The sequence below is a fragment of the Wasmannia auropunctata genome, unplaced genomic scaffold (assembly GCF_000956235.1).
Source record: "Wasmannia auropunctata unplaced genomic scaffold, wasmannia.A_1.0 LD336024.1, whole genome shotgun sequence".
NCBI lineage: Eukaryota > Metazoa > Arthropoda > Insecta > Hymenoptera > Formicidae > Wasmannia > Wasmannia auropunctata.
The window spans coordinates 133,739-156,329 of NW_012026866.1; the positions used below are offsets into that span (position 1 = coordinate 133,739).

Below are 22,591 nucleotides of genomic sequence, written 5' to 3' on the forward strand. Positions count from 1 at the left end.
TACAGAAAATGCTGGATACCTTTTGAGTGCCTTATGTTCCAGATACTCTCTTGACTTTCTTAATGCATAGGAATAGGACTTAAAAACTTCCGTGTTTAATTGCGTTAAATGAACTTTGCAGGACATTCTCAATTTCTCATTATTTTGGTAGTAATGATTTTTGTCGAGTTTGAATCTTCTCTTCTTTATCGTGGAGACTATGGATTCTCTGTCATTCTCAGCCTCATGAGCACGTTTAGTACTCCTTGAAATATTTGCCATTTCAGAACTGGAACTCTCGCTGAAAGACGCTAGAAGTGACAGCTTCGCTTTGGCATTTTTCTCAAAAGAATCCGATTCGGTTTTCTTGTCGACGAGCTTTTCCGACTCCGATGAGAGCGATAAAAGTGTAGAATCGTTTAAATTTGATTCCAAGAGAGCTTTTTTGGCAGCCTTTTCCGCCTTGGCATCCTCATCCTCCGAAAAGTTCATTTCTTGACGAGATTTTTTATCCGGTGAATCATTTTTTTTCTCTTCAGCTTCAGTTTTGACTTCGATCGCAGTATTCTTTTCAGCGTCAGTACTCGCCTCCTTTACAAGTGTTGAAAACTTCACTGCACTAACGCTATTGACATCAGAATTGTTGTGGCCCGTTGCGTCTTTCATTTCGGTTCGATCAGCATCATTTGCAATCAAATCTTCAGTTGGCTTAGCTACGTTTTCATCAGAAATTGTATCTGAGTCAGAATCAGTTACCAACAGAGCTTTCTTTGCCAATGGTTCAGCGTCATCCAGAGATTTGCTATCATCGAGATTCGTTTTGCTAAATGGTTTCAAATCGTTATCAGCTTCCTCATTGGATGCAAATACAGATGCCACTTTCTCCTGATTATCTTGAGTCGACAAATCCTTTTCTTTTCCACTATCATCGGTTAAAAGAGATGCTCTCTCTTTTTCGCTTGAAATGATATCTTGCAAAGAACTTTTACAGGGATCTAAAGACGTATCCTTGGATGTATGCGAAAATTCGTCTTTATAACAATTTGTTTCTACATTTAGTTCGACTTGCGTTCTGCTTACTTTTGCATCTTCAGAAGATGTGTTGAACATATCCATTGACTCGTTAATTATATTCTTTTTGTTCGATTGATCTTCAATCTCGGTTTCATATTTCATATCAGTTTTTAAACTTGCCTGTTTATTGTTAGTATTTTCACCCGTCAATTGTGTCTTGTTGCTCTTATTGCATTCTGAAAATACTTGCTTTTTATTTGATCGTTTCATGTTGGCCTTCCTCTCTTTTAAATTTAATACAGGAGAAGCGGCCAAATCATCTCGCGTACCCACATTATTTTTATCGTTATTCTTTGATCCATTCACTAACATTCTGTTTTCATCGTTGGTATTAGTTTCATTGTTATTTAGATTGTTTTCCGTTCTTGCTGTATCTACTTTGCGTCCAGTCGTCTGTATCTTCCGCGGTGACCTGGTTTCATCCGCTGAAAATATTTCTTCGCTGTCACATTTGAAAACAGCTTTATTTCCGTCCTGCTCATCGCCGGAAATGTGTTTATTCATGCTCACTGTGTGTTTCTCACGTTCTTCTGAGTATTGTTCGTTATCGCTAACTATTTTGTTTGACCTTCTCCTCACAGTAGATTTTTTCTTATTCCTACACCATAATTGCCAAGTTGTTAAATTTTTTGATCTTTTCTTTAACGTCGTTATTAAATTATCAATTTTTTCTATAGACTGCAACACGAGTTGTTTTTCATTTTTTTGTTTGCCATATAACTGCTCTATACTTTTTTCGATATACATTTGAAAGTTTAAACACGTCTTCTTACACGCCGTTAAAATTTTTTTTATATAGCTAACATTCAGATTCGATTGTTCGTTGATATCTTTACCACTCTTATCATTCGTAGAATTTTTCATGGGTGACTTAGTATGATCTACGTCCAAGTCTACCAATTGTTTCCTAGAGTATTTATTGCGATTCACTTTTTGAAGTTTCTGACATTCTTTACCGAAACTAATGTCCGAATCATCTTTCTGAATGTCAGAAAGTCGTTGCTTCGATGACTCGTTACGTTTTCGTTCATCATTATTACTGTACGGTATCATCCGGGATGTTTTCGAACGTTCCCTCCTATTTCGTTTTTTATCTTCATCTTCAGATTCACTAGATAAGTCATATTTCTTTGTCCTGTCCTTCGACTTTGCATTATAAAAATTATCCATTTTGTTATTCCGTTGTCTGGTATCTTTTAAAATCCTTTTGGATACACTCGACACTCTGTTTGTATCGTTCTCATCACTTTCGCTATCAGAAGAATGTATACAATTCGTTTTACGTTTTATTTTTTCAGAACTATTACGTTTAACTGTACGTTTTCCTGTTTTATTCGATGACGTATGAGTAGAATCATCATCTGAATCACTAGATATTTTCGATTTCTTTGATGTAATTTTTTCTTTTAAAACTGATCTTGAAACTTTCTGTGTGGAATTCCGTACAGATTTCGCTTTTTGATCTCTCTCGCCTTTACTTTGTTTATTTCTTTTAGATAAAGCAGACAAATTTTTGTTTCGTGCAAGAGACAAATCTTCGCTGGATGAATATGTTAAATCTACTTTCAATATTTGTTTCTGCTGAATGGAGCTTGTATTAGGATTTGTACGATTTTTTTGCGTGATTCTTGAAGAAACGAATGACTTTTCGGAAGAATCGTCATCCTCTTTGTCACAAAACTTTTGTAAAGACCTTTGTAGTTCTCTCATTTTTTCTCGTATCTGAGATGGTAAACTACGTTTTTCAATCTTGTTGAAACTTCTCTTATTACCCTTTCTGAAACAGAAGATACATTTCATATTTGTTTATTCTCGAACTTTTAGTATCTGTCAGCCAGTCCTGTAACTAAAAACGCGATAGATTGTATTTTGCTCTTCGCTTTCGCATATCTTGCTTATGGAATTTTCTTCTAACAAATTATATTATAACAGAACGGACTAACAATATTAATAAAATATGAAATTATATATAAATTACAATTACAATTATTACAATTTAAATTACAATTACATGAAATTATATTAAATTACAAAATAATGCATGGTATACTGAACATCACTGAAACATCCCAGGAAAAAAGTTCCATATATAATTATATATAATTAAATATGTCCATACATGTTTCTTTTCTTTGGAAAATTATTCTTTAATACAAAATTGATAATAATAAGAAGGAAACATAAAAAATAATTAAAAGAATAATTTTTACATTGTTTTTTTTTTACAAAAAATTAAGTTTGATATGAGAAAAATTGTTCATATATAATTGTATATGTATATTTTTAATCACTTATATATGATAATATATATGAGCAATTTTTCTCATTTCTTCAAACTTTACTTTTTGTAAAAAAGAAATGTAAAAATTACATATTATACATTACAATACAATGTAAAAATTAATATTTTAATTATTTTTTTATGTTTCCTTCTTATTATTATCAATTTTGTATTAAAGAATAATTTTACAAAGGAAAGAACATACATAGACATATTTTGCATATAATTATATATAATTATACGTGAAACTTTTTTTCCCGGGAAATCAATAAATTTAATGTGTGAATCGAATAAAACGTTTTATTAGTAACAATTATTCGTAGGAGTGATTAAAAAACATTTTGGATGTAATTGCTTATAAATTGTCTACACATGTTTATATACGTTCCTATATCGTCTTATATTTCATTGGATCCAATCCAAAACAAAAGTTGCGATACCTGCGCGAAGACTCAGTTTTTCGCGAAGTGTACCTACTGGTTATACTGTGCTGTAATCTTTATGACGACTTCAATTCAATTCCGATTAACTCGATGATTGATTTAATCTGCAGAACAGTCGAAAACACAAAATTTTCAACTACATAAAATTTATTATCTCTTGATCCAATTTAATCTTTCATATTTCTTATGTTAAAAAATTAATAATTCTATTTATATTAGTAAAATAGTACAGATGACATTACTTGATAAATTAATTAACTACGTTAATAGGCGATTATAATTCAATTGGCAGAAATGCTAGAAAGTAATAAAGCTTTTATAACTATGTAATTTTATCTTTAATCTCTTTTTCGTATGTTAATTAATAAGAAAATATTAATAAATCAATCATTGTTAATAAAAGAATAGATATCACTTGAATTAATCAGAGTTAATTGAAATTACTTGATTAATCGGAGTTCAATCGAAGTCACTTCGATTGAATCGGCGGATTCGCTTGCGGCAAAATGTGAACTGTGTAATTCATTGTTTAAAATCTAATCTTTCTTTTAATTTGCCATACAAAAAATTGATAACTCCATCAGTGTCAACGAAATATTACTCAATAATTAAACCGCTGATTAATTCAATTGCCTATAAAACAATTTCTAACTATAATTTATCATTCCCAATTTCGGCGTGTCGAACAATGAGAAACTGCTAATTTTATCTCGGAGTTTAGTTGAGGTCACTCTTATTTAATTCGATCGATATTTATTATATATGTTTTAATATATTTACAATATAGGATATATATTAAATATATACGTGTCTCCTTTGAACACACTGAGAAAAATATTTTGATAATTATACTAACAAGACGTACATGGGAATGTATTTTAGTGCAGTCAAACAGAATTTCTAATTATCATGATAAGACTCGATATTATATAACTAGAACGTTTGATAGACTTTACCATAAGAATTTGATTAATATTTTTCAGTTGGAACTACAAAATTTTTAATTAAAAGAAACGTGCAGACTTCTGATTAACGTAACTGCATTTTAACAGTTTTATATTAATAAGAAATTCGGATATATGTTTAATAGGAAGAAATTAATCATCTGGTAAATCTTACAAAAGTTTTGATTCGTCGATTTTCCAACAAATGTACTGGTCGAAGCTACCGGATTTCCAGTCCGATTCTTTTTCCAATGCATCTTATACGTGCCTTTTCTTCACTGTCATCACTCTCCCAATCCATTTGCAATCGCACGAATACTCGCGGAAGAAGGAGGGCGCACTGACAAACTCCGGCGATTGGTGTTTAAATTTTTCTTTATTAAAATCTCAACTCTAGAAACAACGTAGAGATATGAACACTCGCGTTCGTGCCGTTCGTCGCGCCACGCGCGAGCCACGCGAGCTTCGAGGATCGAGTAAACAATCCCAAGGGTTTCAGTAATGATAGGTAGAGCCTTCGATTTTTATAACGGATGTTTATAATTCAAAAACTTAAAAATAAATATCTCCATAATCTAACGTACATATATGTGATACTTTCGTCAACAGTTCGATAAGCCTATCGTATAATGTATGTATAATGCTAGACTTATACAAGCGCCGTTTTGCGCGGCAGTTGATCAAAACGAGTTACAGTAAAAAATACTGCGTATTAGGTGAGCGCGCGTGGTAAGTACCGGTAAATGAGAAATTACATTTCGTTTTTCTTTTTGTTCTGTTTTAAATATTGCCTATACACGGGGATTTCACGACGACAGATCTCACATATCTTCAGTTTGTGTGTGCCTGAGAGAAAACACGCGATAGATACAGCCGTAATATCCGCGTAACGTATATATATATTTATATATTTATACATATATATGTCTCAATACTGTATCTCTTTTTTTTTCCTTGCTCTTTTTCCTCTTTCTAAGGCGCAGTTCGAATCGTATCGAAACATATAAAACAATTTCACACGCTATAAACTATATATATAACTTTTACGCTTTTTTTAAGTAACGCGCGAAATCATCATGTCTCACAGACACAGGCGGAGAGTCACTCTCACTTTTTTTTTTCTTTTTTCTTTTGGCGTGTGTGTTTCAAGACTCGCGTATATTATATACGATTCGCAATATTGACCGTGTGCACGTAGATTTAATAACTAGTTTTAGAAGAGAGTTTTGTCGCAAGCGTAGCGCTCGTTTGTGTGTGTATTGCTTTGGCATCATAGTCGGTGCAGTTCGTACATTTCGGCGATGTGCTGCGTGCCTAAAAAAAACAAAAGGTCAAAAAACACCATAAATCTCTCGCGAGCTCTCGCAGATGGACAATCGTTGATACCGAGTCCGTCCGTAAATGATTTGGAAGTCGGTAAATGCTCATCGCACATCCTCCTACGTTTCCCCCGTATGAGTATGCGGAGAAAGAAAAACCGATCCCGGTAGTTCTGTGTCAAAAACATTCGTCAAAAAAATTAACAATCGTGCGTCCCGGGTGCTTACATGCTAAAACACACACTGGCAAATGGTAAACAACACGTCACCTCATCAAGACTCCCAAATTATAAACGAACGGCATGGAAATTCGTATATAAGCATTTAAATCTCGTTAGCACACACTTCGCGTTTTTATACTGCGACTTGAAAAAACTGCATTAATCCGGATTGGACTCCAAAATAATCGCAATTTGGTCTCTTCTCTGGTCTCTTTGTCGAATTTGGGAGTACGCTTCATGAGGTTTACAACAACGTTTGATGCTGGACACAATTAACACGACACTTTTTTTTTCTAACGAGATTTAACTGCAACAACTGAGCCATGTATGACCGTAAAGATTATTCTTTTTAGGCCTAACGTAAAACATTGTAAATTTGCTTCGTGTTTAATAAGTAACGTGCTCTGTGACAAACGACACAAGCATGTTATAAACATCATCCTGAGCCAGTCAAATCCAATTTGCAATTTATAGCCGCGGTATTCTATACCGGTTGAGTAATCAATTTAAGGTACAACATGTCTATTTATATTTATATATGTATATTGTGCGTTTCAAAATATATATTCTTTCTTTATTATCTTGTTTGGAAAGATAAAAATATTTTCACGAGATAAATAGTAGCCGCGAGAAGATTTACGTACCCCGGTATAAGAATGTAACTTCAGTTCCCTCCGTTTCTTATCAGAAACAATGGGGGAATAATAATATATTTTAGCTGTTTAGATTTACCGTTCAGCGAACATATGTGTTTCATTCGTTTTCATTCGTTATAACTCTTTACATTTTTCTCCTTCAAATTCGTTATATTTTTTTTATGAAAAATATCAAGTATATCTGACTGAAAGCGACGATAACGGCTTAAAAGACTTCGTTATATTTTCCTTCGAGTATATAGTTCCCTCTCTCGATAAACGAGTTAAAAGTCAAGATATAAAACACTCAAAAGCTCCGTCCCTGAAAACGTTATTCCACGGGGGGGTAACTTGGTCCATAGGATAAGATTGTATTACGCTAAGGAGATCCGGTTGAGTATACTTTCTCACAGGTGCTGAAAAATACACCCGATAAAATTTCACAAACATCCAATCTCGGGGCGTCTATGATAACAGCTAAATGGGAATCGGGCGACATATAAAAATACACATGTCGTTCTACCAATAAATAATTAATCGATAATAGTAGATAATTATAGAAAGAAGAACACACTGTCGTTAGAAAGATATAGGGCCAACTTTCACATAACTTTCACGAAACGTAGGCCAAATTCCATTAGATCGTGTATTTCCCGTTCTATCTGAATTCGCAGCGAGAGACTCTCACTAGCTTGCTAAGATAAAAATTACTACTTCATACGTATACGTTATTAATCGATATCATTTGCATATTTAAATATTTAACGACGTTACACTAAAGCTATGAAATTGTTTTCTTTTTTTTTTACTAAAGCAACAAACTATGTAAATTAAATCGACAGTTAAAAAAAAAATTCTCTAAACAATTTGATGAAGAGCTAACATTCATAATAACACGACATTAACATTTTACTTTGTTAATTTTATCATCATTGTATTAATAATAGATTACTTTTTATATTCACCGAGTCGGCAATCAATGAGGATAAAAACAACATAATTTATCGTGCGCAAGTTGCGTGAGAAAAATGCATTGTGCCATCGTTTTTTTTTCTGATAACTTAAAATCGCGATCCAGTTTCTGGTTGTTCCTTTGAATTGTGCAGACAGATACAGTCACTCAATACTTCATCGCCGCGTTGCGGTGTAAAGCTAATCGTGGATAATCGTGTACTCCGGTCACTTCAACGAGACATTCTCCGATGGGTGCATCATGAAGAAACACGCAAGTACATACGTACCCACATCGATACTTACGACAAATAATACCGGAAATACGGATTCGATTTAAAAGCGAAGCGTAACGATAATCACCGAGATCGATTGAAAAGAACTTTTAGGTCCCAAATGTATCGCGCGTATGCATGAGAAGACGTCCGTGTAGCGGCATCCCGACTTTTACTCGTGTGTGGAGAGATTATAAGTACGTCTCTGAAAACTCAACATCAGAAGCGGAAGCGCGGGAGGATTTTGTACATATGGAAATACCCCCACCGATAGCACTGTCCGATGTCCCCTCGCCGGTCGGATAGTCAGCCACGATGAAGGACTGCTTGGGCTGACCCTGCCTGCAACGACTTGTGCCGGTCCCTTTCAGGGCGTCGCGTTCAGCCAGCTTCTGCTTGATGGCTTGAATCTTTTCCTCTTTCTGAAATAGAATAAAGTGAGAGAATAATGAAAAGAATACATAATGACAGCAGATATTAATTGATAAAACATCTATTTTAGAATGAATTTAGTATAACGAAATATTTTTACAGAAGAAATAATTCTGATTACAAAAAAAGTTTCAGAACGTAAGATGTCGTTATATCGAAAAAAAAACTTTGTACAAACAAAAGAGTACAATGAAAAAGAATGGTAAATGCATAGAATGATGGTCTCGCTAACGCATTCTAATAGAAAATTAAACGTAACTCTTTTAATGTATTTATTTATTCATATTTCTGTATAGTGCTGTTTCTACTTTGCTATAAATAAGTTTTACTTTTATATCGGCATTGAATTCTTACCATAGCAATGAGTTTCTGGAGCTCGTCGTTTTCGTTGAGCAGTTTCTGATACTTCTCTTCCTCCTCCTTGGACACCGCGCCGTCCGGATTGTATCTCGACTCGGACTTGTCTCTGGGATGCCTGATCACTTCGATGACCTTCGGCACGAAGATGAGCGCCATGCTGAGGAAGCAACAAAAGATCGTGGCCAGCGCCGAGAAGGCGTAGCTCGCGTCCTGCTGGCTAGAGATGACCATTACCACAGGTACCGTAATGAGACATAGAACTACAATGTTATATATCGACATTCCCACGTATCTGGAATCATTGATCAGTTTGATTTTGATGCTTCTCGTCTCGTAAGATAGGAAGAGCCCGAAAGCAAGAACGATGCCTTTATAGCCGTAGATCAAGCCTGTAAAAAAGAAAAATATTCACAATTTCTGTACGCCGTTTTACATAATAAAAAAATAATATATCAGAATAATATATCGATCGATTCGCGGGCATTCATTTCCTGACGTGCGTGCGCATCCTTTTGAGTCAAGAGTCGCACTCACCGAGCCACAAGCTATTGTGTTCGCTCTCGCAATGCTCCAATTCGGGTTTGATCATTGCGTCCTCGTCTCCGTAAGGAGGCAGTTCCAGGGCGAAGGTCTCGATCCTCCGGCGCAACGGATCGACCACCTGCCAAGTGACGAGAAGGATGATATCGACCGACAGCAGTCCGCCCAGCATAATGTACAGCTTCCACGGCTCAATCTTCTTCTGTATAGACGAAACTTTTTGTTTAGCCGTCAATGACTAAAAGGAATCGAGAATAGGTTAAAGATGCGGGACATACGAGCGGGAACAGCAAACCATGCAGGATGGTTCCATCTTGATGAAAAACTAAAAATCAGTCTCGTTACTAATGAGGAACTCAGGGGGAAAAGCGGTACGATTGTCTTCGCAGCGAAGAGTCGTCTCAGGCGGAAGAGGCATGGTAAAAAGTAAGCAGAAAATGGTTTCATACATCTCGCTACACAGCTAGCGAAGTGAAGATCATTTGAATTATTAAAGATCATTCGTACCGCTTTACCAGCGGAGACTCGACTTGCCCTGAATCCAAGCTTACGACTTACTTTTCCTTGATCGGCTTTCGCCTTCGTAGAGAGTCGATGGACCCTCCACACTTTACTGAACATGGCACCGAACGCCAGGGTGAAGCCGACCGACATCGTCCACGCTCTTGCCTGGCAGACTATCAAAAACTGCCACGGCGTGACGAACCTACCGTCAAACCCTATGCACAACACGGCCAAGAAGCAGCCTATTATTCCTATCAGCATTATCGTGTTGGCGGTGGGATGAGACGAATATATAACTCTGAAAGGTAGACATCGGTTGTAGCCTATCGATTGTAGATTGCGGCCCGGCCGCCCGGCCCGGGTGGTGGTATATGTTAGATAACGTATTAACGAATTCAGCACAATGTAGTGTACGTATATAGCGCAACATTATAGTATACCTTCGGTGCCTATTATAGACGTTAAATACGATCAATCCAATGGCTATCACGATACCGAGCGCCGACAAGGTCGCCATACTTATGAATAAGGGCAGTGACACTGTTCTCAAAACGTTCCTTATTATCGTTCTGTCCTGCGGCACCTTGCCGCCGATCCACCGCTCCACGTTTCGCCACGTCAGATTGTCACTCTGCGTATCGTAGTACCCCAATTTAACGTACTTCCCGTCGATCACCTGCTCGATCTGCGTCAGAGCGATCCTGTCGCCCTGCGAGCTGAACGCGACGTAACCCTACGGGGGATTAAAGGAAGGATTTTAGCGTCTAGAATTTGGAGCGAACGAACGAGAGAGCGATTTTCCGCAGCCTACGGCTCTACGTACGGAAACTCCGAGGAACTGGGTCGAGTTTACTGCCGCGTATATCTCGTCGGCGATCTCTTTGTTTTCGTAAGTGAAGTTCTTCAAACTGTTCCCCAACTTGCTTAGCCTTTCCATGGTTCTGTTGAACGCTGATGGTAGAGACAAAGGAGGAAGGAATCGATAAAACGATTATTGGTCGCCAACTTGCCAAGACATCGCGCGCGCGTGTGCTGCCGAGAAACTCACCAAGAGCGACGGACCAGACGGCGTCGTAGGCGAGGGGCGCCTCCTGGTACCCTTCCGGATATCGATCGTTATCTATGTCGTAGCCGTCATCCTTCAGCAGCTTGTTCAATCTCTTTCGGAAGTCCTCGGCGGTCATGCCGCTGATTGTCGTGTCGTTATTCTGATTCCACATGAGCGCCTCGGTGGTGAGATGCCCCTCCGCCGCCATCCGCATCTGCTCCTTCGTGCAGGTGATGCCCTCCTTCTCCAGGTTGATCTCGAACCAATCGTCCTCGTACCAGCCTATGAAGAACCACACGTACGACTGGCCGTACAGCTTCTGGTGATAGAGCTCGCAGAGCACCCGTCTCGCGGCCACGACGTAGAACAGCCCGACGATTATCCGCGCGTCCTGACGGCGTAGATTCTTCACCGCATCCGTGGGATCCGATAGGAAGCTCTGACGGGTGACTATCTCTATCCCAGCTTCCTTACACCGCGATTCTAGATCTTCAACGGTCTGTGACAATTTGACAGGTCAGACGTATATTCGTACTGACGTACGGACGGCGATTCAACACACAAGAGACGGAATATTAATCTTTAATCCGACCAGCTTGATTTCGAAGGCAGGTGATATGGCAGAGTAACAGATGATAACGTTAAAATAAATCGTGACTTTTAATAATCATTTTGGAGCTATTTTTTTACGCTATTTTGAAGTCATGCGATTACTTCTTGTTGGAGTATACTTTTTTAAACTTGTTCATCACACAAAAATCGAATTACTTTGGTTTTCATTGAATGTATAAGGAAGCGAAGTACGTTTTTGACATTCTTACCGATATAAACACTTCTTCGGCTTGCTGCAGTATCGCTACCCGAGACCAGCCGAACTTTTGCAACAATTTGATTCTCGTGGGGTTGTGCACGGTGGCGGAGGGATGCGTCCTGAACAGGGTCGGGAATCGATTTCGGTCGGACAAGGCCGGCGACGAGGCACCGTAGCAGAGCTAAAGGATATCGCAGATGTACTTTCATATTTCTGTTTTATATTCGCGAAACACATCGGTCGCGATGAAATATGAGGTTCGCGTTAACGCAATCTCCGTATAGGAGGAGGGCGGGAGGGGAGGAAAAAAAAGAACGCGGGTGGGTACTCACCACCACCAGGTTCCACATCTTCGCCGCCTCGGCGACCGTGGTGCATACCGTGCTGCACCCGGCCAACAGCATTAATTTATAGGGTGGAAAGTATAGTAAGTTGTACATCACGGATGCGCCGAGGCCGGGCTCGCACTGAAATGGTAATAAATTACAGAGGTAATTTTATCGCGCGCGCGAGACAGGCGGTGGCGGCGGCCGCGACCGTCGTCCGCCATTATAATGCCATTAAAAGCATCTTCGTGAGTTTACCTCGCTATCGTTGGAATGGAGGTGCAGTCTATATCCGCGTAACAAGTTCTTTTCGCGATTAACGTCCTCTAAGGCCAAGCGCGCAGCTGGCATGCAAGCCTGTTGAATAAATGATAATGCAATTCAGCTTGATTAATCCCCTAATTTGATGAGTCGCGCGGCTTTGCATGCGGGGTCAAAAGTGGTGGCCGTTCGTGCCAACTGCCACGTACGTCGTTCGCGGCAAAACATTCCAAGGTGCTTTCCTCGTACATGAGGATACGCGATCGCGACGCGAATATTTGTGAAAATATAAAGATTGGAGCGTATAAATCGAATGTAAAAGCAACGCGATAGCAAACGTAAACGAATATTTGAAGAAGCGTAAATTGGAACAGCGAAACGTAAAAGAGGCGTTTTAACAGGTAAACCCCTCTTTTATATATTTCGCTGTTTCAATTTATGTTTCCTCAGAGAGAGAATTGATTCTGTCACTCTCCCTTTACGACTCGCGCTCCGATTTTTATTTTTGCCAGGGGAATTTCGGACTCAAACAACATCAAAATTCGAAAACTCAGAGAATGTTATGTCTAAAACGTAAGAACGTCTTTAAGATGTCTTTTGATACCTAAAAGACATCCTAATGATGTCATTAGGACGTCTTATATCCCGATTTTAGACATAGTATTCTTTGGAGAATATCTGTAAAAAATTGGAAATACATCTTTCAGATCGCGTCGTGTTTTATCCGAATAAACGATTTCATTTACGCGGAGTTTATTAAGTTTCCTCGTGCTAGGAAAGTATACCATAAAAATTACAAAATGTTTGTCAGAAATTGAATAACTTGCCGATGAAGTTGTGGAAGAACTTTTCGAAACAGTTCATTGTGTATGCAGATTACTTTACGTGGTTGTGTCAACTTTACGCCGCGTAAAAAGAATAGATTACCATCGCGTTTAATCGTGAAGCGAGAACTAAATACTATGTCGTTTATTTAAAAAGAAAAATTTTATACCAAAATATAAATAATATCGCGTTTAGTTTTCCCGAGTGAGGCACGAGTTGAATGTATTACACGTCGTACGGAGTAACGCAATACTGTAAAGTGGGCTATTTGCAATTTAAACGCGAATCTTTGCTAACAAAAGGTAGCAAAAGCCTCGTGGAATTTTCTCGGTAAATTACCGCTGGATCAGATAGCAACGATCTGGAAGAAAATATGCCCCGACAAGAGAAAATTACGACAAGAGATAATTATGAACGCGAAAATAGAGAGGCGAGTTATTGAACCGCGATTTCCCGACTTTTATTATTATCGTTGCCGTTCTTTCCGTTGTTAAATCCGAGCGTTCGTGAAAAATGCGTGCTTTACTAAATTTGTGCTAAGGATTTCCACTTGATCCTCGGTGATTTCCGTGGCTTTAAGAACGCTTCGACGCGCATGGGCTTCGAGAACGCAAAGAAAATCCTTCCAGTGGAAACTTGCTCGGCGCCGTTATGAGGGTGAACTTTTGGAATTCGATCTCCAAAGTTTTGGAACGGTTTCGTGAAGTTTGTCGGAAATTTTACTCGCGCGCTATCGATGCCACAAAGTTGTTTATCGAGCAATTCGTGGGGAGCGAGGAGAGATGTAAGACGTACGGGAGGAAATGAGAGAGGTTGCAAGCAATCGCGATCGCGTAATAGTTCGTCATCCTCCGTAAGCACGTATAAAAATGAGTAGGGAGATACCTCGTAATCTCTCACCGGATTTATAAGGCTATTACTGCGAGATTAAATGTAAAAAAAGGGGACAATGACAAAAAGTATTTGATCTACTCAGAAGCCAATTTGATTGACTTCTCATGAGTTTTTTTAACGTTAATATCAAAGAATACGATTAGCTTTCAACTTTTTTAAATTTTCTATGCTTTTTTTCTCGCACGCGAAGTGATCAGTTTGGCTTCTGATAGAATTAATTAAAGTTCCCGCAAATATGAAATTTTCGGGCGAGGAAAATAGCAGATTGTTAATCAATTCTTATCAATGTCGACGTTGAGTACATTATAATTGATAATCCAAAAATAATTATGACACAATCATTGCAAACGGAGCGTTGGGTATTTCGTTTTTGTTATCAGCGTTACTCAATATTTTATCTCACCAAAAAAAAGAGCTTGTTATACGTTTTAATCTTCTCGGTCTGTGTTTGTTAAATATCTCATGATGTCGAACATGTAGCTTGTTACGTTTCTCTTCTCGGTTTATGTGCGTTAAATATCTCATGACGTCACTATCATACATAAATAAATGTTCGCGCCCCTTCTCGACGTGACGTTTGCGTCTCTCTGATTTTCGCGGCTCGCGTTTTTTTTTTTTCGAGACGAAGGGAAAATTACGGTCATTTCTCTTACCTGGCCACCTTGCCAGCCGCCCTCTCCGCCGACGGGGAAGATACCGCCGATGTGCAGGACGTTCTCCTCCTCGTCTTCGGGTGGTAGCGACGCCTCGGTCCAGAGCGCTGCCATTAAAAGCACAATTAAGCCCAGCAACATCGCGCATTGCCGACGAGGAAGGCCGCTCGCCATTCCGCCAGCAGTGTCTTGCTTTCTCGCTAAAATCGTACGTTCTCTCCCTCTCCCTCTCTCGCGCTCGCTCGCTCTCTCTCTCTCTCTTTCTCTCTTTAGCTCTCTTCTACGACATACCGGGTGTAGTGGGACACGTAGTGGCAAAATCGGTGGTGTGCAATGTCGTCGAGAAAGCGCTCACTGCCATCGTCCTCGCCCGATCGACCTCGTCGCCTGACTAATCAAATCTCTCAAACACCCCCTCTCTCTCTCTCTCTCTTTCTCTTTAATCCTCTCCTTCTCTTCACGACGCTGCTGCGTTCGATCGCCTGCGAATCTCCTCGCGCGAACGTCACTCTCCTCTTCGTCCTTCGTCCACCCCGACGTCTCTCTCGCCACCTCTCTCTACGATCGACCAAAATCAATTTCGCGACGATTCCCTTCGCTCCGACTCGAGAAGCTTCCGTTTCCTCGTTCCTGATTCAATTCCTCACGGACGTTTGTTTCCGCGCAAAATATCTCCCTTCCGCGAACTCTTCACACTTCTGGAATTGGGAACCGACCGAGTTCTCGATAGTTGGAATACCCGTCGACACTCCGCTTCGCTCGGGATACTCGTCGCGCGCGAGTTTCGCGTGCGAATGGCAAGCGAGGGTGGCCACCCCCCGGAGATATATCGGGGACCGAGCCCGATTCGATCCCCGTCCGCCCGTCGGACAGGCGCGTGAGGGATGACGATTCGCGGTCACCCTGCGGCTGGAGAAACGGAGGGGACGGCCGCGGCGCTCGTACTTCCGGTCTAGCGCAAGGGCACGTTCTGCCTTCGCGTGGCCGGGAATTTCGCGTGGTAGACTGGTAGCGAAGAGATTCAGCGGTGAGCGCGCTTCGCGGGCGTATTCATATCGATTCTCTACCCCTTAGAGGGTCAACGGGGTGGGGTGGGATGGGGTAGAACAGGCAGACAGGGAGGGTGAGAGGGCTCGAGAGAGTGAGGGAGGACAGCTCGTGCGAAAATCAATATGGCGCGGGCGATTCGAGTGACCGTTGTGCTGATGATTGAGATTCTTTTCTTCGTTAATCTTCTTAGAGGACCGTTTCGATAAATAAAAAGAGATATTTAATAATATAATAATATTCAGTAATGCTCAAGATGTTGTTTTTAGTGAAACGCAGTTGAATGATAATAATGATAAAGATAAGAAATATCGGAGAGAATCGAGTATTGAATCCATTCAGTTTACGTGATTTATAAAATTAGCGCACCAACTGATTTTTTTCAAAATGAAATAATCTATCTATATTTATAATATAGCGGAAGAGTAACTTTGATCAAATTTCGATTAATTTAATTGGCGATTATTTCAACCAGGGACTTACAAACCTAATTATAGAATTTCTTTTCTTAATCTTTTCCATTTTTTCTTTTTTCCATTTTTTGAACAAATTATCATCATAAAATTATCTCATAAAATTATCTCATTTATGTTAACATCACAGATATTATTTAATGAATTAATTACTGACTAAGTTAATAGGAGTTTAGTTGAAATTGCCCTTAATGAACCTCGGGTAAATTTCATGCCAACAATTGTAAGGGAAAAAGCAAGGTAAATAGAGAGAAAATCTTGGCGGCTCTTTTGCTCGGTTTCTACAGTAAATCTGTCGTCATATTTTAGCGGATTCTTTTATAATTTCATCTGGTATTCAGCGACGCAAAATTTATAGCAGACATTTTGTAAAATTTCTTTTCAACAAATTTGACTATCAGACGAAATCTTGGCTATCTTTCTACTTAGATTTCCCCGGCTAGCTTTTGAAGGATGGTATATGATTCCTAATATTTTCTTCCCTTTTTACATATCGTTCAACCTTCGTGCTTCACGCTCGGTCAATTTATCTTACGCCTGCGGTTTGCGTCCCGGCATTGCAAATTTACGGAATAAAGTGGAAGGACGAATCTCTTCGGGTCGGGCGGGATTTTCATGCGCGTACGTGATGAGTTACGTCATAATCACATGATCAACTTCAACATACTCGTGCTAACAATAAGATGCCTATATAGATCGATGTTTCTCGGGGCTTCTCTGAAAATAATTCAAAGCGGCCCCAGAAAATATTAAAAAATGTTTAATTATAATAATGTTTTATTAATATATTTAGATTGATGATATGTTATCATCTCTCTAAGGAATGTAAACTATCACAATAAATTTTGTTGAAATAATAGTAATTAATTATACATAGAAAGAAACATATCAAAATTTGTATCGCTATAATAGTAATAAATAAATTTTTACTGCAGGAAACTATTCAAGAATCTTTTAATTAATTATATTGTTGATATAATTTATATTGTTTATTATGTTGACGTAATGTTGACTATTATCTCTCTAAGTCATATATTTTCCAATCGTTACACTTAACATTTTCTATGATCCCTCCCCACGAGGGGCTCCATGATAATATAATGTTTATTGCAACAAACTTGAAACTGTACGTGCCTGACAGCATTGTTGCGCTACTACGCATGTGAGCAAAATTCCCCTCTTCTCTACTCGCAATACCGGCGGCAACCGGCGGCGCTGTCCCGCCGCTGTCAGCGTTGTATCGTTGTGTTTTGTCGTTCTGAACGGAGTTGCGAAGGTACCGTCAACATCATTGATTTGCACGTGTTGTTCCATTTCGGTGCGACACGATGGCCAGCCAACGTGCGCTTCCTCAGAGTAAGGAGGCGTTACTGAAATCGTATACGACGAGGTTAAAGGACGACGTGAAATCCATGCTGGAAAATTTCGAAGGTATCTCTAACCTCTAAATATTCCTCAACCCATTGCTTATAGGCGTTTTTTGCCTCCAATAATGAAATTTATGACTAAACTCTCTAGGCTTTTTACCTTTCCTACCTTTCCCTTTGTCTAATTGTATATCTAACTGTATTTTAAGTGCAGTATAATATAGTACAATTGCAAAGAATGTACTGATAATTTTGGTCCTTTTCTAATCATTTGAATTTTCATCCTCCAAGAGATGCAGTGCCACAATTTATTCGATTTATTCTTATCTTGGATTTTGCTTTTGTTTTTTTTTTAAGTAGAGTATTTCCCTAGAATGTACATTCTCTCAAAATTCCTTATTTTATGTGGAATGGGCGAGACCAAGAATATATTGAGATAAAATTCTTTTGCTCGACAAACAACTGCTGAAGCTCCACAAATTGTAGTTATAATTTTTTTGAAACATGTTTACAAGTTTATATATGAATTTCATTTTTGGGTCATTCACGATATAGCATATTAGATATAGCATAGTAGAATAGAAATATTGAAATACTAAAAGATATAAAACAAAAATTAAAGATTAATTATTAAAGATATTATGTAGAGAAATAAATGTAAAACGAATTATGTGCGGAAATTATTCTTAACACTGTAAATTATATTGTTAAGTTAAAACAGTAAAGTTAAAAGAAATAAAAGTTACAGTAAAGTTAAAAGAAATAAAAATTCATACACACAGTGTACGTAATATCTAATAGAGTATTAGCATAGTAGCATTTAATATAATTGAACAATTGTATAATTATAATAAATATAATTTTTATCTCTCTATTAAATTAATTATTAATTATATATATATGTATAAAATTTGGAAAAAGAAAGATTTTTACTAGATAATATAGAACCTAACGGTTTACTTTTATCTTTATTATTTTTAATATCTATCTTAATTCTGGTTTATTTCTACTTTTCCAGAAATAATTAAACTTGCAAAAGGAGAAAATGACTCTCAGTTGTCTCGGATGACGCAATGTGAGCAAGATACATATGAAATGCATGTCAGAGCAGCTAATATCGTGCGTGCCGGCGAATCATTAATGAAACTAGTCTCTGACATAAAGCAGTATTTAATCCTGAATGATTTTCCTTCTGTAAACGACGCCATAATACAAAACGGCAAATTATTTAGAACTAAGCAAGTAGAATGTGACCAAAAGCTGGCTTCCCTGAGGGACGACATGGCTGCGGACTTATACGATCTGGAAGAGGAATATTACACTTCGATATACAAATAACACTAGTTTAAGTTTAGCGCTAGTTTAACATTAGTCTATAAGTTAGTTTATAAGTTTAAGCTTAATTTAACCCTAGTCCTGTAATATATGTGAGACTTGTTTTCTAATGCGTATCACAAAGTATCATTCATTCAAGTTGTACATTATCCATTTATTTTAATAAATAGGATTAATTTAACGTTCGATTTATCGCGATTTTTCAATCTTATATATTACATAGGCTATTTTATTTATTTTTAGCGTTATAAAGTTTTTTACTTCTAAACATTCCTATTACAGCTTCTGTTCCATCGATTCTTATATACCAACTCCTTTACCTTATTGCCATCCCTTCAATTATCGCTTCATAAACAATTTCTTTTTCTTCTCTCTGTTCTCCGTTGCTTTCTTACATTTATATTGTATCTTTATCTAATCTACATGATAACTAGAGTCTCCATCCTTGTTTTCTCCTCCTCGTCCGCTTCTTATCCTCTTCTTCCCTTTCTTTTTCCATAATTAACAGCAGATGATCTGCATTTGTTTATCTATCCTAAGTTCTTCTACTTTATCGTGAACTCTCACTTACTGCTCAATAGTCTGTATACAACAATACTATCTCTAGCTTGTATCTCCGTAAATTCTTTTCATTCCCTTTCTATCGCAACAATGTTTAAAATATACCTTCAAATATTTTTTCCTTTATAATCTGTAACTATCTTTTTACCTCTTATTTTTACTCTCTTTACTTTCCTCTATTTTAAACATTATTTTCTTACATTTATTCCCTTCCTCTGAAATTAATTACCTCTAAATACTGTATAATATAACTCTAATACCTATCTCAACCACCTATCTTACACACAACTTATGCTTTCTACCTTTTTCACTGCTCTAATTACTATCGCTCGCATCAAAATCGTACCTTTCTACTTTACCCATATCCTCTTTCCCATTTTCCTTCTATATCCTTCAACTAGTTTGATTTACCTTTAACTATCCTACGTACTGAATTTATTTTCCTATTTAACCGCAAGAAACGCACACGTTCTCTCCACATGTATATCCATACGCATACGCATCACAAAGTTCCTCCCTTAATTTTATGGAGATTTATAGACAAGAGTCCTGAATAAGAAATAAGGAGTAATTGTCTCTTTTATTATTTCAATATTTTGTAACACATAGACAGTACATCACACAATACTTTTACATATTTAAGAAGGTAGTAATATAGATCCAAGCTTTTCAGTTATTAATAGTCATCTCAATCGTTTCCACTTATTATTGTTTACTCGAAACGTGTTTTTTTTTTGTGATTCTGTACAATAGTAATTTACAAAACTGTTACACAGCTCTCCTGTATTGGAGCAAGAGGAGTTTACAATTGATTAATTGACAAAATTAAAAAAGACGCGCTCTATGTAACGTATATAATTTCAATTTGGAATGTTGCACATACGTAATCTGACTTGCTTCCTGTAATGTTCGTGTATTGTAGCAACGAGACACAAGGAGCATCGACGACTTGCTGGGTCTGACAAATAATTGGAAATTATGTTTTACGCTAGAAAAAGATTAACAAAAATATCACAGTGTAAGACACAACGCTGTGACACAAGAACAAGTCTTTTAAACAATGCGGTACATCACAAACTCTATTCGGTGAACCGATACAGCATCTAAATAAAGTAAATACATTTGAAATTCTAACAAAATACGCGGCAGCAGTTTACTTTTGATGCACCTCCGTAAATAAATTATCTTTTAATCGCGTTCTTCTCGCTTGAATTAGTCCACTGTCCAAGTGATAAAATCATATTAACTACATATCGTTACAATCATACATTATTAAATACCTACACCTACACGATTCAAAACAATATTTCCGAATTATCCGTGGTAACGCATCCGTGGAGATGCTACATAAATGTTACAAGAAATTAACACAAAAAGAATAACGTAAAAGTAATACAAGAAAGCTGATCTTAATTGTAATTTCTTTTTCTCGAACTTTCGTGACTCGATTAACTTATCTCTTGGATGGCTCTTCAAGACCCACAATAATTTAGTATATACAAAATTCAATTCCCTTAAAATTAATTAATTAACATTAAATCGCCGTTTTCATCTATGCAACTCCTATAAGCTGGAAAGCTATTAGTTTTATGTATTATATGATCCTTGAAAAATAAATGCAAACTCAACATGAAAAAGGACACATACGCTGTAATGGCTTATCTTCGCATTTGCAAGGCATACACTCGGTACAAATGTGACGATGTGCTTTGAAATTTACAATTCTTACAGTTTTGTCGAACTTGGAACACTTATTGTACATATACATTATTAAATATACTAAGTAGACTTACGTTCTACTTTGGCAAAAAACGTTTACAAATCTAAATTCGAGCTCTTTTTTTTTTCTTTCCTGAATCTTTTTCCCCTCCAATTGAATCTCAAAGACATTGTGAATCGTATGCCTTTTCCTTTCTACAAAAAACTCACATAAAACTCTGGCCTTTTACTGGCAGCTTGAACACTCGCAGCTTAGCATTAAAGTAATCTCAAAAAGGTTACAAAACTCTCGATTCTCTCGTCGATTAATCCTCTATCTTATAAAATATGCCAGAAAGATGATATGCTCTTTTAATCTTTTTTTTTCCTCTAAGCAATGGAGTATCAGTCGCTCTTCCTTTCGAGTGCCGTTATGAAAAAAAAAAGCAGCACTATATAGCGTAACCTGGCAGTTTCGATGATTCATTGTGGAAAAGTCCGTCGATTTGACGTAGCATAACGATACAAAGTAAATGCATACACTTGGAATGATACTGTTAGTTCTTTTTTTTTTTTTACTTAATCATCTAAACAAACTTCGCTTTCAGTGTTCGACGCGTTCGTGAGCGGAGATCGCGCTTTTGATTCCTTTTTATAATTAAAAAAAAGTTCGCTTAATTTAATGTGCATATTTGACAATAACTTATCTGTGGTCCATACATATATCGTCCGCTCACGAACGCGAACGTCTTAAATCTGCTTTCTATGAAAAATTCGCTTTATACGGTTATGTGAGCATTTGTCGTAAATAATTTTTTTATTATTATTATTATTATTATTATTAAAGTTCACTATATAATATATTGATTCTTTTGCATTTGCGTAGTCTCTCGCGATTATTCTCGCCGCTAGGAAAAAAAAAACAAGGAATACTTTATGTTAGCCTTATAAGTTTCATTCTCGTTTTCGTTCGTTTCGTTCTATTGCCGCGCGGAGGGACGTGGTTGAGCTGGTGAATATGATAAAGCGTCATTCAGCATTTCTTTTTCAATAAAGAAGATCGCCGGTCGTCTCCGAGCCCCAAGCGCCCGCGTCCTGAGCCGGTCTCAAGTATTCCACTTCGCTCGCGTTCTCGGTTTGCCCGGTCGTTGCTGTCGTTGCTGCCGCCGCTGAGGTCGGTACCATCAGTATAGCCCTGGTGATGCCCAGCTCGAAGCCCTCCGACGTCAGATCGACTTTGCTGGGCGTGTAACTGGCTAGTCCACCTCCACCTGCAGACAACCGGTATTGAGTGGCTGCACGCGGATATATTAATTTTCCTTCCATCTTTTTTT

The 22,591-nt window shown here is 37.8% G+C and overlaps 4 protein-coding genes across 7 annotated transcripts in view; 1 reads left to right on the top strand and 3 right to left on the bottom strand.

The window, feature by feature from the left end:
• LOC105452938 (dentin sialophosphoprotein-like) overlaps positions 1–5,022 on the bottom strand; it is a 14,245-nt gene extending 9,223 nt beyond the window's left edge. Inside the window, exons 1-2 of the mRNA XM_011694496.1 lie at positions 4,946–5,022; positions 20–2,830 (exon numbers count right to left, since the gene is read on the bottom strand). Of these exons, the coding sequence (XP_011692798.1) occupies positions 20–2,830; positions 4,946–5,022 (2,888 nt within the window). The remainder of the gene's footprint in view (positions 1–19; positions 2,831–4,945) is intronic.
• Positions 5,023–5,078: 56 nt separating this feature from the next.
• On the bottom strand, positions 5,079–15,762 carry LOC105452922 (gamma-aminobutyric acid type B receptor subunit 1). 4 transcript variants are annotated; one of them, XM_011694482.1, is made up of 13 exons: positions 15,068–15,762; positions 14,777–14,883; positions 12,402–12,500; positions 12,150–12,284; positions 11,828–11,998; positions 11,007–11,505; positions 10,782–10,909; positions 10,399–10,691; positions 10,013–10,256; positions 9,449–9,692; positions 8,909–9,303; positions 8,391–8,544; positions 5,079–8,327 (listed from the first exon to the last, which is right to left on the bottom strand). In XM_011694482.1, exons 1-13 carry the CDS (start codon positions 15,135–15,137, stop codon positions 8,314–8,316), a joined length of 2,553 nt encoding a protein of 850 aa, XP_011692784.1. In that variant the 5' UTR covers positions 15,138–15,762; the 3' UTR covers positions 5,079–8,313. The 4 variants fall into 4 exon arrangements, with proteins under 4 accessions (XP_011692784.1, XP_011692782.1, XP_011692785.1 ...); XM_011694480.1 differs by having other exon boundaries at positions 5,079–6,035; positions 15,068–15,761; XM_011694483.1 differs by having other exon boundaries at positions 5,079–6,035; positions 9,449–9,656; positions 15,068–15,760.
• Positions 15,763–17,470: 1,708 nt separating this feature from the next.
• Positions 17,471–19,186, top strand: LOC105452924 (mediator of RNA polymerase II transcription subunit 22). The gene is made up of 2 exons (XM_011694484.1): positions 17,471–17,727; positions 18,682–19,186. The coding sequence occupies exons 1-2, from the start codon at positions 17,625–17,627 to the stop codon at positions 18,999–19,001; spliced, it is 423 nt and encodes a 140-aa protein (XP_011692786.1). The 5' UTR covers positions 17,471–17,624; the 3' UTR covers positions 19,002–19,186.
• Positions 19,187–20,113: 927 nt separating this feature from the next.
• LOC105452939 overlaps positions 20,114–22,591 on the bottom strand; it is a 39,045-nt gene continuing 36,567 nt past the window's right edge. Inside the window, exon 5 of the mRNA XM_011694497.1 lies at positions 20,114–22,528. Within this exon, the coding sequence (XP_011692799.1) occupies positions 22,305–22,528 (224 nt within the window). The 3' untranslated portion in view covers positions 20,114–22,304. The remainder of the gene's footprint in view (positions 22,529–22,591) is intronic.